Raw genomic sequence first — 20,679 nt, 5'->3', positions numbered from 1 at the left:
AATTGTAGCCAAACACTGAATCAGGACCAGAAAAGCCCCCAGGTGATCTCCATTCTTGAAGACGGTTAAGACCTGATGCATTTCTGAGTAACATGATCTAGTTGGGCCTGCTTTCAGCAGGGCGTTGGATGCTTGACCTCCAGAGATCCCTCCCTGAGAAAATTATTCTGTGAGTCTATAAATAAACTTATTACATTGACTTTACAATGAGACAAATGTATGTTTTCCACCTTCTGTTATGTAACTCAGCCTAATAAAATGCTTTATGCAGACAGCACTTGATCTGTTGCACAGACACGTCTGCTTAAGAGTTTCTGCATCTGCCCTGCTACACACCTGCATCCAGGAGAGCCAACAGCAGAAAGCAAAATAATCACAGCTTGAATGTGAAACTGTTTTCTTTCTCTGCAGCCCCTCCAAAGCCTGGATCCAACTTAAAACCACAACCTTCTTAAAGACTTAAGGACTGGACACATGAATAGGTCAGGAAGCAAGAGTGAGCGTGTGAAGAGCCTCTCCTCTAAGTCCATGATGTTAATGTGATCATCAAGGCAGTGATACAAAGCCATTAAATGAAGGTTCAGTGCTAGGACACAGGGTGATTGACATCTTCACCTGCCAACCAATCAAAGGACTTCCACTTTCCATGACTGAAGTGCACTTACACACGACCCCACGCACACAACATGTTCGTGGACCTTCCAGCCCATCTCTGCTCTCCACCCAGCAACAATCATCCTGTCTGCCTCATGACTGGCCACTTTTAGAATTCAATTTGCACAAGACAACATGAATTTGGGTGATCAGCCACAGCACTCCACTGCCTGCACAGCAGGGTACTCCTCCAGCATCTGTTTAGGTAACTGTGAATCCTTAAGCAGTGCTGGTGGATTGCAATAAACACAACACATTCAGCAGGGTGGGCATCCTAAAGAACAGACTAGGAAATGGCAGCCCAGGAAAATACTTGAATACTTCTCCAACGTGCTGCTGAGGAGAAGCACTGTCAAACCCACACAGTTCTACATGCCCTTGGAAACAGATATCCTCCAATCAGGCCACTTGGGTAAAACTGCTCATACAGAGAACAAGGCTGTAGCCAAGTCTGGTATTTTCTATTAATTTTGGTAGTGAATGAGGGTGGTGAGGCCCTGGTACAGGTTGTCCAGTGAAGCTGTGGCTGCTCCATCCCTGGAAGTGTTCAAGACCAAGGTGGATGCAGCCCTGTGCAACCTGATCTAGTGGAAGGTGTCTCTGCCCACAGCAGAGGGGCTGGAACAACACGATCTTTAAGGTCCTCTCCAACCTAAATCATTCCCGGATTCTGTGATTTTAAATTTGATTCATCTGAAGTCTTGTTTTGAACATCCCAATGCTCTTGCTCTCTGCAAACTTCATTTGAAGCTTTGGGGTCAAACCTATTAAACCTGGGACTGACACCTGTGTCTCTCTATGACAAGAGATTTCTGTATTACCCCTAATGTTCCTCTAGTCCCTAAACTGACTGCAGAATGGATATTTTACTTTTTAGGTTAACTTGGTCTTTCCAAGAGCCTGCACTAGAACTCAAACTACGGTAAGTTTTCTATGCCAAGGCTTCAGAGGGTTACATGCTCTTTTTATAGCCCTGTTGCTCCATTTACCTTGGTCTGCTGTCAAAGTCTGAGATCTGAGACACTCCTACATTAGTCCCTGAGCAAACTCATCCACTTAAACCCAGAGACCTGTAGCAGTCACACTTCCTCCTCATGTCCTAGTCCAAGACTTTCTGCTTAATGGCTGGCGCCCCAACATTTCTCCCTCTTTCTCTCCAAATTCACTCTCATCACACTTCTAGCCACATCTCATTATGTTTTTTACTGCCAGAACTCTGCTCAGAACTTGTCAAAAGTGTTTCATCAGCAGCCAGAAGACATTCAAGACATTTTCCAGAACAGAGAATTAAGACTACATACGATGTCAAACAGTTTTCATGTGACGTCTCCAAACAAAGTTCAAGACTTAGCTCCAACCAGAACATCCAGAATTTGTGATGGCCAAGAAAACAGTTCTTATACAGTGCTCCTGATGGATCTGATTAAATGAAAAAGTATGGAGACAATGGAAGATAATAGTTAAGCAACAGAAGAAATTGCAAGGAAAACAAAAGGGGGGTGTCTAATTAATAGATGAAAAGGAGAGGACTTAAATGGTGAAGGGTGAATTGGAAAGACAAAGCTACAGTAATTCCATTAAAAGAAAGACAAATTCAAACCCTGAAACCCTGCTCTCAAGCTAAATGACCTCACAAAGGGGCTGATTAGTCTCATGAATATTCTTGGCATCTGCAGTAGGATTACACAATTACCTCATCTCCTAGGAGGAGACATACATGGCTTCCACAGCTTTATGTCAGGGAACACCAAGAAAAAACACATTCATCCACTTCCTGGTAAACCCTGGGTTCACACAACACAGAAATGAGATTCTCAAGTTAGCACTACATATCATGGAAGTTCAAGACCTTCAAGGAGTTGCTTTCATCAGGGAAGAAAGCATTCTGACCTCCCAATAAATCATTGCTCCTGCCTTCACTTGGCCCTGGTTCTTCTGCTGACACCTGTCTCACCCACTCCTGACATCTCTCTGCTCTGTGCCCACGAGGAGCTGTGTAACCCCTGGTCAAGGGGCTCCTCTCCTCAGCATTCCACAGGAAGCACTTCTCCTGGACGCTGTGTTTCTTTATCAGTGATACAAACAGACACTGCTGGCCCTTACCAAGAGCCTCCTCAGGCGAGGTTTTCATTCTGCTTTTGTAAAAAGGCAGTAAAATGTTCCTGCAGCTATTGCGGCGTCACCTGGCAAGGCCTGAGGTCTGCTGCTCCCTTCTGCACTTCCATCCCTGTCTCCTCTAACCACACCACCTCTCCTCTCTCAGTACAACCATTATGCCACTACAGCTCAAAGAAAAGCTGGTACACACAGGAGCCAGCTGTGAATGCTCAGGAGAGGCTTCTACCTGTCCTTTTCTCAGACAGCTCATGTTTTGTACTGTACATCTGAAGAGCTCAAGAGGACACCCAGGGGACAGCAATGCTTATATCTAATGCTGTTCTCTAAGCATGGTAGCTGAATTCCCTTCCTTTCCTCTTTCTTCCCACTGGCATTGTTCACTGCTGGGGTAGGCTGTTCCTCAAGTGGTCATTCAGTGTCAGTTTAGAAAAACACAAGTCTTCCATCCAAAAAAGCCCCATCTTTGAAAGAAAAGGAACGCTTAAATTTAAGAAAGGAAGACTAGGTAACGTCACTGCTGTAAAAAACTCTGAATGTCCCAAACAAAACAAATCTCTGAGCAAGGTCATGAGGCAAAGAATCAGAGGGTGGTAATGATGAAAGGTAACAGAAGTTACTGAAGTGGGCTCTTTACTTGGCTTCACCTGCCCAGACACCCAGGCATAACACAGTCCTAGGTACAAAACAGACAAGGAGAAAGTAACAACTTTTCAACTGGACAGCTTATACTGTGCAGATTCTGGTAATTAAAAAGAAATTAAATTTCAAATGAACAAATTTGTATTCATTAAATAGAAGACCTAGCCTCCTCCTGACTCTCACACTTTTGTTGTGATGAAAAGTAACGGCACCATCAGGGTGAAAAACAGTGAAGCTGGAAAACCACCCACTTCAACAACAGAAAACATCAAGAGGAGCACAGCACAAATCACTACAGGGCTTCTGTGTAAATACATGCTAAAAATCAAGGACAGCAACGAAAAGGAGAGATTTTGTGCATTTTTTTTAACTATTTCATACCTCAGTCGCTGTTGTTTTATCTTGTCTCATTCCTAAGCAAAAGCTCCTCCTCCATCAGCTGATGCTTTCAAGCCTCTACTTGTCTTACCAGTACTGGACTGACACGGGCAGACAGAACAGCCCCAGCTCTGCCAGCCTTTCCTCCTAGGACAGATGCTCCAACTCCTTCATCCCCTTGGCAGCCCTTTGCTGGACTCTCTCCAGTAAGTCAATCTCTCTCTAATATTGGGGAGCCCAGTACTTTTCCCGAGAGCTCACCAGAAATTCTGCACTCTACAGGCACACACTGCACTCCAATCCCACTCCTTCCTTCAGCCCAGCCAGTAACTCAAAACAATTTTGCTCTGTTAAGTGTTTTGAGCAGGGTATTTTTCTACCAATTTAATCTTGAACTCAACAAAGTAGAATTGACAAAGCAAGGAGAAGCAAAGGAAAGGAGTGCTTGTCCCTCCCTGCCAATTCAAATGAATCCCAGCACGAAATGTGAGATGAACTTATAAAAATTTACTGCACATCTTATATGACAAAAAAAAAAAAAAAAGACAAGAATTTATCTGGGGTGGAGAACATGTCATCCAAGGAAAAGGTATTTTAGGGGAAAATGGCCAGAAGTTTCTATTTTAGACAAGTAAGATATGACAGATGCCTGGAAAACATCTGAGGCATTAATTTGGGCAAAATTTTTAAGTCCGTAACTTTAGGACAATTACTGAAACAAGTGTGGAATGAACCAAATTAGATCTCAGTGCTTAAATAAGACCTCTTGTGCTGAATTAATGTCTGGCTTTGGGAATGCTCAGACCAACATGTGGCTTTCAGATGGATCAGTCCCTTCAAAAATGAAGACACCAGTACCATGGCTTTGTAGGCAGTTGCACAACACACTAATTAAACTTCCCACTTCTTTCTTTCCCTGCTATCCAGCCATTAGACATCTTATCCAACCTCCCACCCACTGTGCAGTAGCAGAGGAAAGCAGAAGCTGTGGATGAAATTCTAACATATATAAACAAACTGAGCAGCATAGAAACCATTTTACCTGCTGGAAGTATTTCTGTCTTGGAGCCAATTTACAACTGCTGACTGCTGCTGAGAGCTCTTTTCCTCTGTCATTTCTTAAACCTTACTCACAGGTGTGGGACAAGAGTTACAATACAAGCAAAGTATTAAGGAGCAGCAAGAGCAGGGCTGGAGCATCCCTGTCCTGAGACACCTTCCTTCACTTACCTAAACTGTGGCCATTTTTTGTGTAGAAGCAGGTATTGTTGATAAGGTTGACACAGCAGCCGATCACATCTCCAGTGGTGAATGTGGGGCCGTAGGGCTGCCCTGTCCCCGAGGAACAGAAGGAGTGCCCATCATCACCATGGTACCCATAAGAATGTTTATCCCATCCTGCAAAAGACAAGGCAAAAGAACAGGACAGCAGTGAAGCCAGCTCAGCAGAACCACATGGAACTACTACAGCTCTCAGGACACCACTTTCTGTAGTAGTTTTAAAATTTGATTTCCGCTCCTGATTCATCCCAATTTTAATTTTCACTTACTGGTAACTGGAAAGAAATTAATGGTTTTTAATCAGAACACATCACTGGCATTTCAACATCATTTATCCCTTATGAGAAATAATACAAAGAACAACTTGTCAGAAGTCACTCTGATAGATTAAAAAAAAAACAACACATGAAACCCCTGTTTCTCTTTTATCTTGCCTGAGGTGAAACAAACTCCTTTTGTAAAACACTTGTGTTTCTCAAAAACACAATCTTCCAGAAAAAGCATTTAACAAAATAATTCTCAGACAGTTGCAGCTTTGTCTGTAAGGGCTGTCACAGGTGTACCAAATGGACAGAGGCAATTTCTGCATTCTCAAATCTACATTTCCCTTCTAACAGTTGATAAGGATTTCTATGTTTCCCTTAGGATACAATATTTCCCATTCTCCAGACAGCTTAAAACACAACCCTTAAATGTCAATGGGCAGTTTGCAAAGTGGTCGATGCTTATATTAATATTTTTTATTTCTTCTGCCAGTTAACATTGTGCTAAGGGTTACAGCCGGGCTCAGGGATTGCACCCTGCCCACTTGTTCTTTTCTGTTTTATCTGCCAGTAATTTCATTTGGAGCATTCCTATGAATTGCAGAATCAAAGCCACATCTCACAGAGAGACAGACTTCTACCAAAAAGTCAGATACAACATTACAGACACCTGTGTTTTAAATGGGTATGACTGGATCCTTAGGGAAGCAAAGAAGGTGCTTTGGCCATCTACTGACCTTAAACAACCCAAGGGTAGTGCAGGAGCTGTTAAATGTGGAGCGATGCCTCTGGCAAAGGGACTATGTAACAAACACAAAGACTGTGCAGGAAGTGCACATCCTGCAATGAGGCACAAAAAGACTGAGCACACTGAGAACTACAGAGCAGAGCCCTGGGAAGGTGCGCTGGAGCACTTCTGTGAGCCAGGATTTTCCTCCAAAACCAACAACATGGGGGCACTAGGAATTTATCTTGTAAAATAGTGCTACAACACTGTGGCATCAGCACCCACATGCTCAGGGCTTCTCAGAAAAGCACAGAACAGCCAGTGCATGTCTAAGGCCCCCTGTTTATTGCAGCATACCAAATGAATGCGAGCAGGAAAGTCAGGGAATGAAGCAAGACTGAAACATGCCACAGTCCAAGGACCTCAGAGCAAAGTTTGGGAGTGAAAGGCATGAAGGACTCCCAGCAAATTCTAGTTTAGAAATAGTGAGTAATTTCCTCTATTTAGTCCCACACATCCAACAGGAACAGACTGAGATGTTCCAAGAGTCAGCTCCGTCATCCCTCGGATCAGCTCCAAACAAGCTGTTGACAGTAGCACCAGTCCTGTTTTGTATCTTCATGAAAGACAGGGACAACAGCATGGGCAGCACCCTCAGCAAGCACAAAAACGATGCCAAATCGACTTGCCAAAACAAAGGAGGAACCGATAGGGGCTCTAGAGTCTGTTGTCAAACTTCCACTGCTAAGACTCCATCCAGTAAAAATATCATTGAAATATTTTTGAATTTTTAAAATTGTGGCTTCTTTCCACTATCCCTTTTACTTTCTCTGTTACCATCACTGATCTATTACTTTAGTCTCCCCAAAACCAGACCTGTTACATGAGTGTCAATTCAGAACTGCTCTAATGAAGCTCTTGGTAAGTTCTAATTCAGATGATAACTTAATTTATCTCCTAACCTACTCGTAACACAATCCAAATACAAACTTCTAGGTCTTCTGCATACAAAACATTCTTGGCATTACAAAGCATCTACCAAGAACTTGTCATCAGTTACATCTAAGCAGTGAGGTGCTTACACATCATGTGCTGGGTAAGGCTCCTGTAAGAAATACAACAGTGTGTCCAACAGTGAGGATGAGCCCACTAAACACTTGTACCAATGCAGACCTTACTGGTTCCGCAGTGTAAGAAATAAAGGTTTCATTACCTACAGATCACAGCTGATCCTACTGAAAAAACCCTCCTCCTGTTCCTTTATGACTTGTGCTTCACAGTGTCAGTTCTTGCTGTAACACCAATGGTGGTGGTGAATTCCAGAGAAAAGTGACTGAATAAAGGCCTTTGAAGACAATGACAAACATGGTACATACAGCAACAACGCCTGGAAAAAGCTTGTTTTAAATCTTATTCTCCACTGAAAACCACTAACATAACCACTTAAGGAAATTCGCTCACCCAGCACTTTGCTAATGATAGGTAGAGTTCACTTTCTCAACTCAAATGTTGTGTAGTGCTGAACCTGGACCTGGCACCACACTAGGGGCTTTAAATCTAGACTGTCAGCCTTATCAGATCACCATGGTCATCTTAAAAAAACAAGCCAGAGTTGTTTGAGTGAACTTACTGTACTCACTGTAAACATAAGCTGAGCGGCATTAATTATATGCCTAACCTTAAGTTATTTATTAATAAAAACCAGATCCCTATTTCTAAAATTCTGCCCAAAATAAACATGAGGGTGGTGGCATACAGGTTATTCCAACATTGGCCAGCTTCAGCCAATCTTCTGAAATTTCCTAATAATCTGAATTAAAAACAACAATCAGCACTTCTAGTATTTCTAGGTCAAAGCTATCTGGGCCTGTTGATTTAAATACTGTATCCCTATTGAAAGCATTTGGCATTATCCTGGATTACCAGCAGAATGGGGAGTAACTCATCACATGTGTTTTGAAAACAGACTCCAACTTTTCTCAAAACACTTTCTGAAAACTTGGGCTTTTCCTGCATCATTAACAATTTGCTATCGCCACCTAGGAATGGGTCCAGCATATTACAGCCTCCTCTGTGACTCCCCCAACACCCTTTGAGCCTCCAGTTACTCAACATCTTCCGCTAAAAAATCCAGCAGTGCTTTAATAAGGCCTGAATCAGAACTTCCTGAAAGCCCTCCCCACACCTGCATCTGCAAATTCTCCAGACAGTTTAGCCTCTGTGCCACTTGTACTCAAGGACTTGCAGAAGTCACCGTTGTGACCTGGAAGGCAGAGATGAGGTGATACCCACACGCTCTTAAAAAGGCTGTCCCTGTGGGATAGTGGGTCAGCCCAGACAAGGATGCTCTTCAAGAAGTGAGACAGCAGTACAGGATGTGCACATATCCCACCCTGACTGAACAGTGCTACCACTTTCCAACCATCTGTAAGCACAGACAGACAGAGCCAGATGGAGATTCTGTTCACTCAGTATTCCTGAAAGGATTCTGTTTCCATTAAATTGCTCAATCCTCCATTAAGTACATATGCACTCATACCAATCACTGTGTCCTGCAACAAGGAGTTTGACAGTCTAACTGTTAGCAGTGAAAACATGCCTCCTACTACTTGTACTGGATATCCTGTAGTTCTTGCCCTGGAGAAGATGGCAAACTATGGATTTGGTGTCTCCAGAATACAGGTCAGTATGCAGACCTCTGCAAAATCTCCCATAATTATCCCTTTTCCAGGCTGATGACTCCTAATTTATTTAGCTATTTCCTGCTTTTCTGACCACCATCATCTGAACCTTTTCTGGATTTACTGAGTTACTTGTGAGAATGGAGATGAAGGTGCCCCATGGAGAAGGGAAGCAGGCTGCAGTTGTTCTCTGCACTGTTCCCTAGCCCTCTACAAGTTAATCCCAGCATTTTCCCTTTATTGTCCTTTTTACTACTGACCTGATGTTTCCATGCAGCCATTGTAATCACTCCAGAATGCATCACTGCTCTTGTGACAATGCTCCCTCTGCACAGATTCTCATGAGGCACATTGCCTCAGCTGGCTCCCACAGCTCCCCCAGCACCTCTCACCACCCTCAATCTCATAGCCCTCAGCAGTTTGAGCTGTAAATCCCAGGACAGAGAGGTGCAGGCAGCTGCTCCTAAGAAAACCCTGGGAGAACCCATGCACTGACAGTTGGTGACTGGTACCTCATTCCAACAAGGCTGTTTAAAGAACATCCCATTTTAGTCTCTTGGTGATAGCTATGTCTAGAGCAATGGACACTAAGCACCTACATGCAGTTGTGGCCAAGTCTAAAAATTCTCAAATGCTACTGCAGATTTCTCTCAAAATTTCAGAAACATGGACAAAATTGGAGAATGTGCTTTTTCTTATAAAACACAGGTCATGGACTCCGGATGGACTGTATTCTACAGACTAATCAAGTGAGCTAGAGTAGCTGCAGGGTCCAGTTCAGAGTTCTCTCCTCCTTTCCTTTCCCTTCCCCATCCTCTCTTCAAAAGCACAAAATCATTTAAATAGGGGAGACAGGCAGAGAACAGAAAGGATTTGGCCACCTGGCCCATGGCAGTGGTCAAAGCAGAACCTCAATGTCCTGACTCTAACACTGTTCTCACTACAGCTCATTTTAAAGACAACCCTTTGAACATGCAAATAATAGAATCACAACCACTCTACAGGTAGGACCTCAGCACCTAATTGAGTAAAAAGAGGTTAAATTTACATCCCTTTGAATTGAACCCTTCAACATCCAAACCCAAACATACTTACATATTTACTAACAAGATGCAGAATAGCTCAGATTGTGCAATCAAAGAACGGGAAGAAAGAAAAACAAAAACCATGAGTAGGGCTTGGGAGGACATTTTTATATGTTCAGCACCAAACTGAAGTTCTGTTTGGCCTGCTAACAAGAAGAAGTTGATATGCTGACCTTCTTGGCAGACTACCTTGATCCCAAAACATAGGGGAAAAAAAATGAACAGCAAGTTCCATTGCTGCTGCTTGATAAACAGGTCAGAATTATGCAATGCCAGACACGTGGCAGAAAAGACTTGAGTTACTTCAGGACACAGTTACAGGATAAACTGATAAACACTCACTCTTAAGCAAGCACTGGAGTTAGATGTAGTGTGCTACTACTATCCCCGACTGTCCTACATCCGTCCCTGCTCAATCCCAACTTTCCCATTCAATGTCAGCCTTGCATTACTCTTGACTTTTTGGTCAGATCCTGACTTCTGAGATCAGACTCTGCCTTAGAAGGCAGCAAGTGGGAAGTGGCTCTGTTGAGCTGGGTGACCATTTACGTCTCAGCACCATGGAAATAACACGGCAATTTAGCTCTCTGCTTCAAGAGCACCAGCAATGAGCACAGAACTTCTGGTAGGCTCTGGGCAAAACTGGCATCATGGCTACATCTCACACCTAGGAAAATCAGGACCTGGATATGCTGCTCAACCTTGAAAGCATGGAGCATCATATAGAGGATGGATGGATGGATGGATGGATGGATGGATGGATGGAAGGAAGGAAGGAAGGAAGGAAGGAAGGAAGGAAGGAAGGAAGGAAGGAAGGAAGGAAGGAAGGAAGGAAGGAAGGAAGGAAGGAAGGAAGGATGGATGGATGGATGGATGGATGGATGGATGGATGGATGGATGGATGGATGAATGGATGGATGGATGGATGGATGAGGCAGGATGCCCTGATGCAAGTCACCAAGGGCAGTATTTTCACTACGCCTTTTCTGGCCCGATGCTTTGTTCACACAGCGTGGAGAAGAAAGCCAAGTGATGACATCCCCCAGTGCATCGAGGTTCAAACATGTCCAACTTGCTATTGGGCACAGGGGAACAGGGAAGGCAACACCCACAAGGATCTGTACTGAGATCCCCTCTGATGACCTGCCAAAGGACTGACACGCAAGGCTCAGTGATCATGGAAAATATACTTTTCCAGTGAGTTATAGCCAGACATGTCAGACTCTTCCTGCTCTGCACTTGCTGGGCTAAAGATGTCGGTAGACAGATGAACTTTATCACTGACACATGGACCCTTCCCTGCCCATGAACAATCCAGAGGAGAAACATGTTCTACTGCAACTCAGCCCAAGCATTCACCAAAAATGGGTGTAGAAGCTGCTGCAAAGGGCAGGGGCTTGCTGGCCACGCATTCGGTGGTAACCTCCCTGCAGTCAGGGAAACCTTGGACATCTGAAGCTGTAAGGAATGGTGAAGTATGTCTGGGCATACGAAGAGCAGATGGAAGTTCCTCAGAAAGAATGTGAAGATTTGTCAATGGGGTTTGTGTCTGTAGTATCATGAGTAATGGGAGAGTTTGAGGCTTATTCTTCAGGGCAGACCCCAGTGACTGCTCTACAGTCTTTCCAAATTTTATCTCTACCTGCTTTCTCTCTTTCATATTTTGGGACACTTTTCATTTTTCTCCCCTCTCTATTCTTGTCGAGTATTTTGCCTGTGGCATTTCTCTTCCAACTCCCCTGGTCAGCAACCCTAGCTTCCCACAGCTGCCCATGCCAGGGCAAGTAGTGTGCAAACACTAGCTGCAAAGGGACAAGAACTTGTGTCAACACACTGAAATAAACCAAACAAAATAATTTTTTAAGATTTATTGAATCCAAAGTCCAGCAAAAACAGATGCACAAACTTTGCTTGTACAGTGCTTGGGGAATGGGATGTGGAGGGTGGATGCAGCAGCAGAGCCCAGAGCTGCTGCTGGACCTCGTTCCAGTTGGAGGCAGGGCCTTTTCCATGCACTGTGCTGAGCAGGCTGCTATTGCTCAGCCAGCTATGGGTCTTTGGCAGCAGCAGAGCATGAGGGGAGGGGAAGGTATGTTCAACAGAGGCTGAACAGATGGAATCTGGTGCACAGAGAAGTAGGATGTTGCTTCTGCACCATCCTGGGCTGAGCAGTCCCAGGCAGGGACAGGACAACAATGAATATGGGGCAGGAGCCAGTACCACAGGAGAAGCAGAACCACCCTCTGTTGATTACTCCATCTTCCAGTGGATTTGGCTCTGCAAGTGGATGTGCCTCTGGTGCACATCAGGCCAGAACAGTGAATGCAGGCCTTTGACCCCAGTAAAAGGAAGGCTGAGCAAGCTCTGGTGCTCCTACAGCCTCAGAAGCCAAATGCTTGGCCATGAGAAGCCTGCTACCCAGGGAAGCATCTGAGGTACTGCAGCATCTCGGTTGTAAGTGAGTTTTATAGCATTTATGCCAAGCCTTATGAAGCTGCACACACAGCACATGTTCAGGGGAGAGCAAGGTGGTTGATTTGCTTTTCTTTATTCAATCATGCTTTAGAATCAAATCAACTGTTAGTGCTGCAACACATCTTTCTGTTTCCATAATGAGCCTACAAAAATAGCTGCTCAATGGCCACAGCAACCTATGTTATAGATTTGGGGTGGTGGGCCCTGGCATGGAACAACTGTCTAGGTACAGTCACAACACCAACTGCAGGACAGGAATAGGACCAGGGAACAGCGTGCTTAAAACATTACAGCATCTCCCTGGCAGAACTTCAAGGGCCTGGACATCTGCCCAGAACATGTCAAGGGTAAAAAAAAAACAAAAAACAAACAAACAAACAAAAAACAACCCTAAAACCCACTTACCCAGGGTCACCAGGATATGAGGAAGCCCTAGCTAGAAACATCACCAACTTTTCTTGCTTGCAACAGCTTCTATTTCTTCTACAAGGTGGCAAAATGACTGAATGCAGTAGAAGGGCAAACCCTGCACTACAGGACCAATGCTTGTACAGAGAATAAAACCACTTTACCCCATGGAGCACAAACTTCCCACAGTATGGGTCGGATGGGTTCAGGTCCCACAACCTTTGCAGTATCCCACTGAACGCTGTACAAGGCCATGGAGCAGTGCAGCCCAACACCACACACACCCCAGCCAGGCACTGCTGCTCATGGCCTCCCCCTCACCCCAGGTCCCAGCAGATGAAGCAGAGTCAGTTCGGCCCCCGCACAGCCACAGCAGGTGATGCTAATCAGAGAGTGCAGGACTCTTGGCAGGCCTGGCTGCAGCTTTGGCTCAGAAGCTATTCCATGTTTTTCAATCAAGTATTTGCAACTGTAAAAGAGACAAAACTCAGACCAAATCCTCACAGCAAGACTTATGTGTGGCAAGAATCCAAAGGAGAGGAAAAAAAGAAGAAAAAAAGGAATCACAACATCTCTCTCATATTAACAGAGCACAGGAAGAAAAGGACACAGTGACCCAAAAATCAGTATGACTCAAGAGTGTGGGAGATTGAGCAGAATGTGGGTGCTAACAAGCATTACCTGATCCACCATGGAGACAACAAGCAGAGTAACACTGTACAATTCCATTTTTCACAATATTGATCTGGCACAGTGATTTTTAGACCAGGTCAGCAAGTCCTAGCATTTAACAACTACTGCATGTTAACTAGCCTTCAAAACAACATCAAACCACAGTCTACACCATTATATAAAGTGGCACTACCTGTTGACTCATAAAGAGAAAAAAACAGAATCAGAAGGCTCTGGATGGCTGCAACACAGGCAATACCTTTTCAACAGGAAAGGTCTGTTCCACCAGCCCCAGAAATGTGTAAGGAGTCCATTTCACTATTCCTTAGCATGCACCTCACCACGGAATGTAGTAATCAAGATAAAAATCCTACTTCCTTGAATGAATAAAGATGGCAAGTCCTCCTAACTTACAAGCTTGATGGGTCCATCTTCTGCCAGAGTCAGAACATGATCTGGCTTTCCCTACACCAGAGAGGTCAAGATGTGCTACAAGCCACTTACAGCCCTGTGAAGAGCACACCATGGTTAAAACAACTACAGAACAGGCTGTTTCTATCTACAAAGGAAAAGCCTCTCTAGCATGATCAGGTCACCACTGCACTATTATATCCATTATATTCCCTGACACACCACACTGGAGGAGGTGGGAAGCAGAGCAGGGGTACAAAATAACGCAGGACAGGGATGGGGAAAAGGAGTCAGATGAGGAGCTTTTCCATTTATCTAGCTAGTGGAAGGGGTAAAGAGCAAGTTAAAATCAAAAGCTTATAACATACATAGGCTTCAAATCTCATCATACTAAATAATTCACATGTTCATTTATGGGCCAACTTTTCAGCCTTCAGCTGATGGCAAGAACACCTTTATAAAATATTAAGACACCTCCAGCAAAATCTTGCAAGGTGATGGGCATTTTACAGAGACATCAAGGCAGGACAGTTCAGTGATTCAGCCAAAAGCAATGTTAGAGTTCACTGTAGAATGCAGGGGGCTCATGTCCAGCTACTATTAAAAACAATCCCTAAAATGGTATTTAATGAGCTAAGAAAATTATGTTCCACTTATTATTCCACTTATCTAAACACAAGCCCTTATGGAGAGAGAAGTCTTCCAGAAGAAGCACATCTCTGTGTTAAGATGTGCAACAGATGTTAAGAGGTTGCAATAAGGCCTTCTAGATTCTAAACTGAGGTTTCTTAAATACTTTCCATATTAATCAAGGTGAAGCAACAGGGTTTTCTGAAGAGGATTATATTTATCCATCAGTAGAAATAGCTGCTACCAGCAGCTTGAGTTGTAGTGAAACTGAGCTTTGTGTTGATGCTACCTTTTATCCAAACGGCTCCGATAATAGCTATGGCCACATTAAAGAATTTGTTTTAATCTGAAAAACAAGCAGTGCTGTGATTATGACTTGACAGCTAAATTGCTGTCTCTAAAGTGCCAGTCAACTCTTAGCTGTCACTAAGATACCTGGATTTTCCATAATCTGTGCTACAGCTGGAGATGCAATCTGTGGCACTGGTGAAGACCAAACCCCAAACCCCACTGTGCAATGCCATCTCTGCTCTGCTTTGGAAACCCTGCTTTCACATGGCACAAAACCAACACAACCTGCTGGATGACAGAGAGCTCCATGCGAAGGCAGGAGCTCCAGCATACCCATATCATACATCTCTGGGAGCACGTTGCATGAGAACAGAGCAGAGAACCTCTAAAAGAGGCCAGCCCAGCTCTGAAAGAGATACAGCACAGAAATCAGGGCATGCAAAACTGCGGTTCAGCCATAACCCCTGAGTAAGAATCACTTACCCATACTGATGCCTGAGCACTTCATGGCCAGCGGAAACACTTTTTTTGGTTATTTTCCAAGGCCAGGATTAGTCTTGAAATACTGATTCATGGTTTTGTTCAGCTTTAATGGCAAAGCACTTTCCCAACTACTCCAAGGAGTAGAGGCATGGCTGCTGAGAGCTCAGCTGGAGCCTCAGTCTGCCTCCTCCAGTCAAACCTGAAGTCTGGGTGCCCAAAGACAGTCTAATTCAACAGACCAAAAGAAAAAAAAAATGAAAAGAAATCCAACACTTCCCTAAAAACCAACCCAAATGGCTGGCAGCAGTTTCTCTGGCTGCACACAGGACAATCATCACAATCGATACGAGCAAACACGTGTACTGAAGTCAGTTGGAAAGGGAAAAAGGCACAAACCTTTACTTTATACAGTCCTAGTTTTCATTTACATAGCCATAAATAAAACATGATATTAAATTTAACCTTAATTCAGAAGGTAATTCATCACAATTCTGTGGTTCAGGAGCTGGTTTTGTTACTCTCCAGCTCTGAACACACCTGATAGCATCAGGTCTGATCTCATCTGAGGACCTGGTCGCTCTGGTGTCACCCCTCAGCACGTATCATGAAGGAACTAAGACATTTGTCCAACCCCCCTGTGCCACGCCAGCTCAGCCAGTATCAGCCCTGAGCACAAGGCTTGTGTTCTAGAACACACCCACCCAACCAAGCTGTGCTCAGCTCTGTGCACGATAAGCTCCTTAGGGGCAACACCCCAAATGTGCCGAGCACAGGAGCGTGTGAGGACGGAGCTCTGGCAGCTGCCAGGGTAAAGAATGGCTGATGTGAATTCAGGTTATTCAAAAAACAACAAAAACTTACCTAAAATATCCGTTCACTCAATGTGTAATTTATAACAAAACCATCACCACCATCCTCATACACAAATTCAGTCCACAACCTTCCCTCCCATACCACAAGGCACCCACACAGAGTACACCCAGTTAATTCTTTTCATGACACACCAGCAAGTTTTAACTTTGGATGTCTGTGAAATTTAGATCTTTCAAATCCGAACTTTGTCAGAAAGCCCATTAATGATTTCTGAAAAACTGAAGAATGTGAAAGAAAGAACTTGCAGTTCTTCTAGGGGGACAAAGACAGGATGTGAATGAATGCACAGCACATGCAACAAATCTGTTTCAATATTCAAGCTGGAATTTTCATAAAAGTTCAGGTGAGCTCAGCACATAAACTGAAAAAACTGATTGAAAAAAGAGAAAGCTGACATGGGATGAAAAGACAACTGAGCAGTTCAGTGGAGCTCAACTGAAGCTGGTGGGCAGTGGACAAGTCAACCACAAACTCCAAAGATTCCCACAGATACAAAGACTTTTTTTTAATAGAGATCATTTAATTTTGAGAATTCTAAAATTTCAAATTTAAAAAATTTTGTGGCTTTAGATTTTAATTTTTAAAAGGTATTCAACTGATCTGCAGAGAGTAGAAGCAGGAGGAAAAAAGATGAGAGTGAGTTAAGTAAAGCCAGAGGAACTCAGATTCTTCAACACATGATGCAGCAGGGCAGCCATTAAAATATAGATAGAACACGTGTACATAGAATTTAGAGTGAAGATGGAAAAAGAAACAATATAATGAGTTGTGTATGCCCAGGATGAACAAAAATTAAGCGCTCCTCAGATTACTCTCCTATGATGGCATTTTACATACACTGAACACAAGATTAATTCCATTTGGGAAAAAAAAATCTTAACACTAAAAATATGTGAAAGCTTCAGTTCAAAGGAAATCCTTTTGTTTTACTACAAGAAGCCCAAATTTCTTATTAATTTAAGTATGACCTTAATTTTGACTTAAACTTAAAAAAAAATTTAAAAAGCTATTTGAAAATAGCAGATGGTACAGTACAGTAAGAGCAGATTCAAGAAAGAAACAACCAGTTTCAACCAGTCTCAGAACACTTCCTCCAGTATGAGGTTTTTTATTTTTTTTTCTCAAATGGGGCTGGGTAGCCTGTATTGCTTAGCCTTGTGTTGTGGACTGAGCAGTTATTAGTGGCTGGAGAGCACTAACTGTGATTCTGGAGTGCATCTTGCAGTTTAGTTTAGAAGAAACAAGGGTAGCACAACCAAAGATGTAAATAAAAGTACAGGCAGTAGTGACAACCAGGAGATACACTTACATAAATAAACCCCTTCTCCAAAAATAAGAGACTCATGTAGATAAATCCAAAGGGCTCTGGCTTCCAAAGGTCAGAAATCTCAAATCTGCTGTAACACGTATCTTTTCTTGGTAGTGTATGTTTTTTATCCACCACTGTTCTACGTACCACAATAATCTTCACCCGCTCAGGAGAGCTCTCATGTGGTGAGGAATTTTCTCTAAAAATCCATTCTGCACAAATGGATTCAGTAATTCTGGAGCTGACCCATCACACTGACCCACTTAGCTCTCTTTTCTTCCACTGTGCAGTGCTAAAACCTGCCATTTCTAAACATACTGATGACCTCTTAGGAGGTACAAATTACGCTTTCAGGTAAAAATATAGTTAAGTCAGCAAAAAGGCCACCCAAGTGAAGTTTTACGAGCTCTCAGCCTAAATAAAAATTCAGCCAGCCAAGTCAGCTTCAGCCCAGTATGCCTGTAAAGATGCCCCTTTGTAAAAATGTCTCCATGACCATGATAATTGTTAATTGGAGGGAAATTTAACTGAGGTTTTCAATACATCTCTTTCAATCAAAACTAACCTCCAACCACTGTCAGCCACGTGATTCCTGAGAATAAAGTTTCCCAGAGGAGCTGTTTCAACCTGCCATTACCTGTGTGATGAAGCAGGCAAGTGGACAGATCCAAGTTACTAACAACCCCAGAATCAAGCAGTGCCCCCCACCCATTATTATTAACTCAAATTACGTGACCCATTTCATATGCAGCCCCACAAACTGGTTTGATAGGATAAATTAGAGGGTACTGGAGGCATAAGCAATTTTGTGGATAGGAACTAGCACAGCCAGCTGAAGGACTCGCTGCATGTGTAACTAACACCTGTCTAAGGCTTTGCTATGACACCATGTGGAAATCCCATGTGCCATTTTGGACAACTGTTTTTTAAGGATAGTTCTGAAAGAGCTTTGCAGCAGGACAAACACCATAAGGCACTATAAGACAGCGCTTCATCAGCTGCATAAATAAATAAACTTAATAGAAATTACTTCTAAAGACAGAAAATAAAGTACTGTGTCCAAGCTGCTGATGTAGCCAAGAGGCTCTGAAAGCAGACTCAATCACTGTTTGTTTGCCACATACTGTTCATGTATTTAATCCCATACTTCAGGGCTTTTGCTGATTGCTTTAGAAGCCAAAGGCCTTCTTTTCCCAGGTAACCACGTAGCTTCCTCCCCTCCCATTTCTGCTGAAGCCTTAAGAACTGTGAAAGCTTGGCAAGGATTTTCCTTTGCCCTTGTTTGCAAGATGGGATAAGAGCCACTTCCTGGACTTGCTCTGAATTTTAATGTTTTCTTTTACTATAAAAAGTAAGATACTGGTGCTTGTAATACATCCAGTGATTAAATGTTCAGAAAACGTCTACAAGAGTTGTCATAAATCAAGGAAACCTGACAAACAGGGAAGGGTGAAGAGCCAGGGATGTATGATCTGGAGAGAAGACCACAAAGCAGTGATAGAGATTTTCATATACAGAGCTACAAAGAGGAAAGAAATTAATTATTTTCCCCCTCCACATGATCCAAGAATAGACTCAGACTACATGGGATATTCAGCTTTGTCATCAGAAAAAGTTTCCAACACAAGGACAGTGTTGGAAGAAGTTGCCAGAAAAATAATGAAAGACTGGTTTAGACACACACCTGTCAGGCAGGACTAATGCATAATTGAATTCGCTTCAGATCAGATGATTTGGTGAGGTCTCAGCTTCTATAATTATTACATTTAGCACTGGGACTGAGTCCTTTAGCACAGGTCCTTTGTTTGTCAGTGGAGTCACAGAAAGTGGCAAACCAAAGCATAAACTGAAAACTTCCTTAAACACATCTGAAGTAGAAAGATTCCATGCCAATCATAGAAAACAAAAGAAGAAAAAAAGAAATAAAAAATAAACCACATCAAAACGAAAGCTGGCTAGAAGGTAAATCTGGATGTCTTTAGCCAAACTTCCCACTTGTAGCAGGATTAACTTCAGAGTTACACGAGGCTGCCAAGAGCTTTGTCAAATTGAGGTTTGAAAATCTAAATATAGAGCCTCTGCAGAAACCCATCCCCAACTCTGATGAGGAATAACATCTTCCCATGAGAATTTTACTTGTGCAGGACCAGGAGCTGGACTCGATGATCCTTCTGAGTCCCTACCAAATTGGGACATTCTATGATTTTATGATACAATACCTATCCAGCCTCTCTTCTCTGGTTGCTCCCAGAGGGGAGCACACCAGCTTGAAAAACCCTTGGGAACATCCCTAAGGAAGAAACGAGTAACTTTTTCCTCTCAGAGAATGGAACAGGAGGACAGAGTACTCGACAGTCTTGCTCCCCTGCTTGCATCTCTCCTCTGACAGCATGTAAAATAAGCTGAGAAGAAATAAAGTCCTACCTAAAATGTCAACAGAAACCTATTAGCAGGAAAATTCAAAGGAAAGGATCTCTAAACAAAGCTAAAATGAAAAGCCCAGTCCACATGTTGGTTTATGGAGGATGAAGGATGGCTTTCACAGAGGGGAGACCATAGGGAATTCTTAATTCCCAGGGCTCATTTTTATTTTATCTTCATGTCTACAAAAATGGGTCACTCACAAGGACCTTTTGCAGAACAAAGACTCTGGACAAACTGTTTCTGGTTTTGCAGGCCTGGCTTACAGCACTACAGTCCCAGAAGCCAAACCCCAACATGGAGCAGGTTTCTGTACACCAAATTCTCTTGATTTATCTGGCTGCACACTAATTCAAGTCCATAAAGTACTATTGAGTTTGAAAGCTTGTTCTTTTAACAGAGGGTTTGGAGCAGGCAGATAGTGAATAAGCCAAGCAGTATCCTTTTGTTTGAAAAGCAAGCTGAAAAAATTACCAATGTTTCTGAAAACCAAAGAATGGTGAGTGAAAGCTGGCACTCCCTTCAGTATGTACAATGCTGCATAGCAGGGCAAGTCATTTATTAACCAGAGGGTGTTTAAAGTCTCTAAAAGTGATTGGTCAGATCCTATCTATACTGTTTAAGAAACTGAAGCAGGGTATGCCTAAGGGTGTGGTTTCACAACATCTTAGGCTGAATTAAGACCTTGCTGCTACCTTAGAGATTCATCCTCCCTTCCCTCTCTGCCTGGCTCTATGTTCCTGCTGGGTTACCCTCAAAGAGCTCAAACAAATGAAATGTTATTTCTCAACAGCATGAAGGACTTGATCAGTGCAGAACATCACATGCAGGGGGGAATAATTTCTAGCGTGCAATCTCACCCATGTTAAAGACAGGACAC

At 43.2% G+C, this 20,679-nt stretch overlaps 1 protein-coding gene across 2 annotated transcripts in view; it reads right to left on the bottom strand.

The window, feature by feature from the left end:
• RANBP10 (RAN binding protein 10) overlaps positions 1-20,679 on the bottom strand; it is a 63,411-nt gene that overhangs the window by 21,663 nt on the left and 21,069 nt on the right. For both annotated transcript variants that reach the window (XM_069027231.1, XM_069027233.1), the window contains exon 4: positions 5,020-5,187. In XM_069027231.1, the coding sequence (XP_068883332.1) occupies positions 5,020-5,187 (168 nt within the window). The remainder of the gene's footprint in view (positions 1-5,019; positions 5,188-20,679) is intronic.

Source organism: Aphelocoma coerulescens, chromosome 11 (assembly GCF_041296385.1).
Source record: "Aphelocoma coerulescens isolate FSJ_1873_10779 chromosome 11, UR_Acoe_1.0, whole genome shotgun sequence".
Lineage (NCBI taxonomy): Eukaryota > Metazoa > Chordata > Aves > Passeriformes > Corvidae > Aphelocoma > Aphelocoma coerulescens.
Note: the sequence above shows the minus strand (reverse complement) of the source record. Positions and strands in the feature narration are given on the sequence as shown.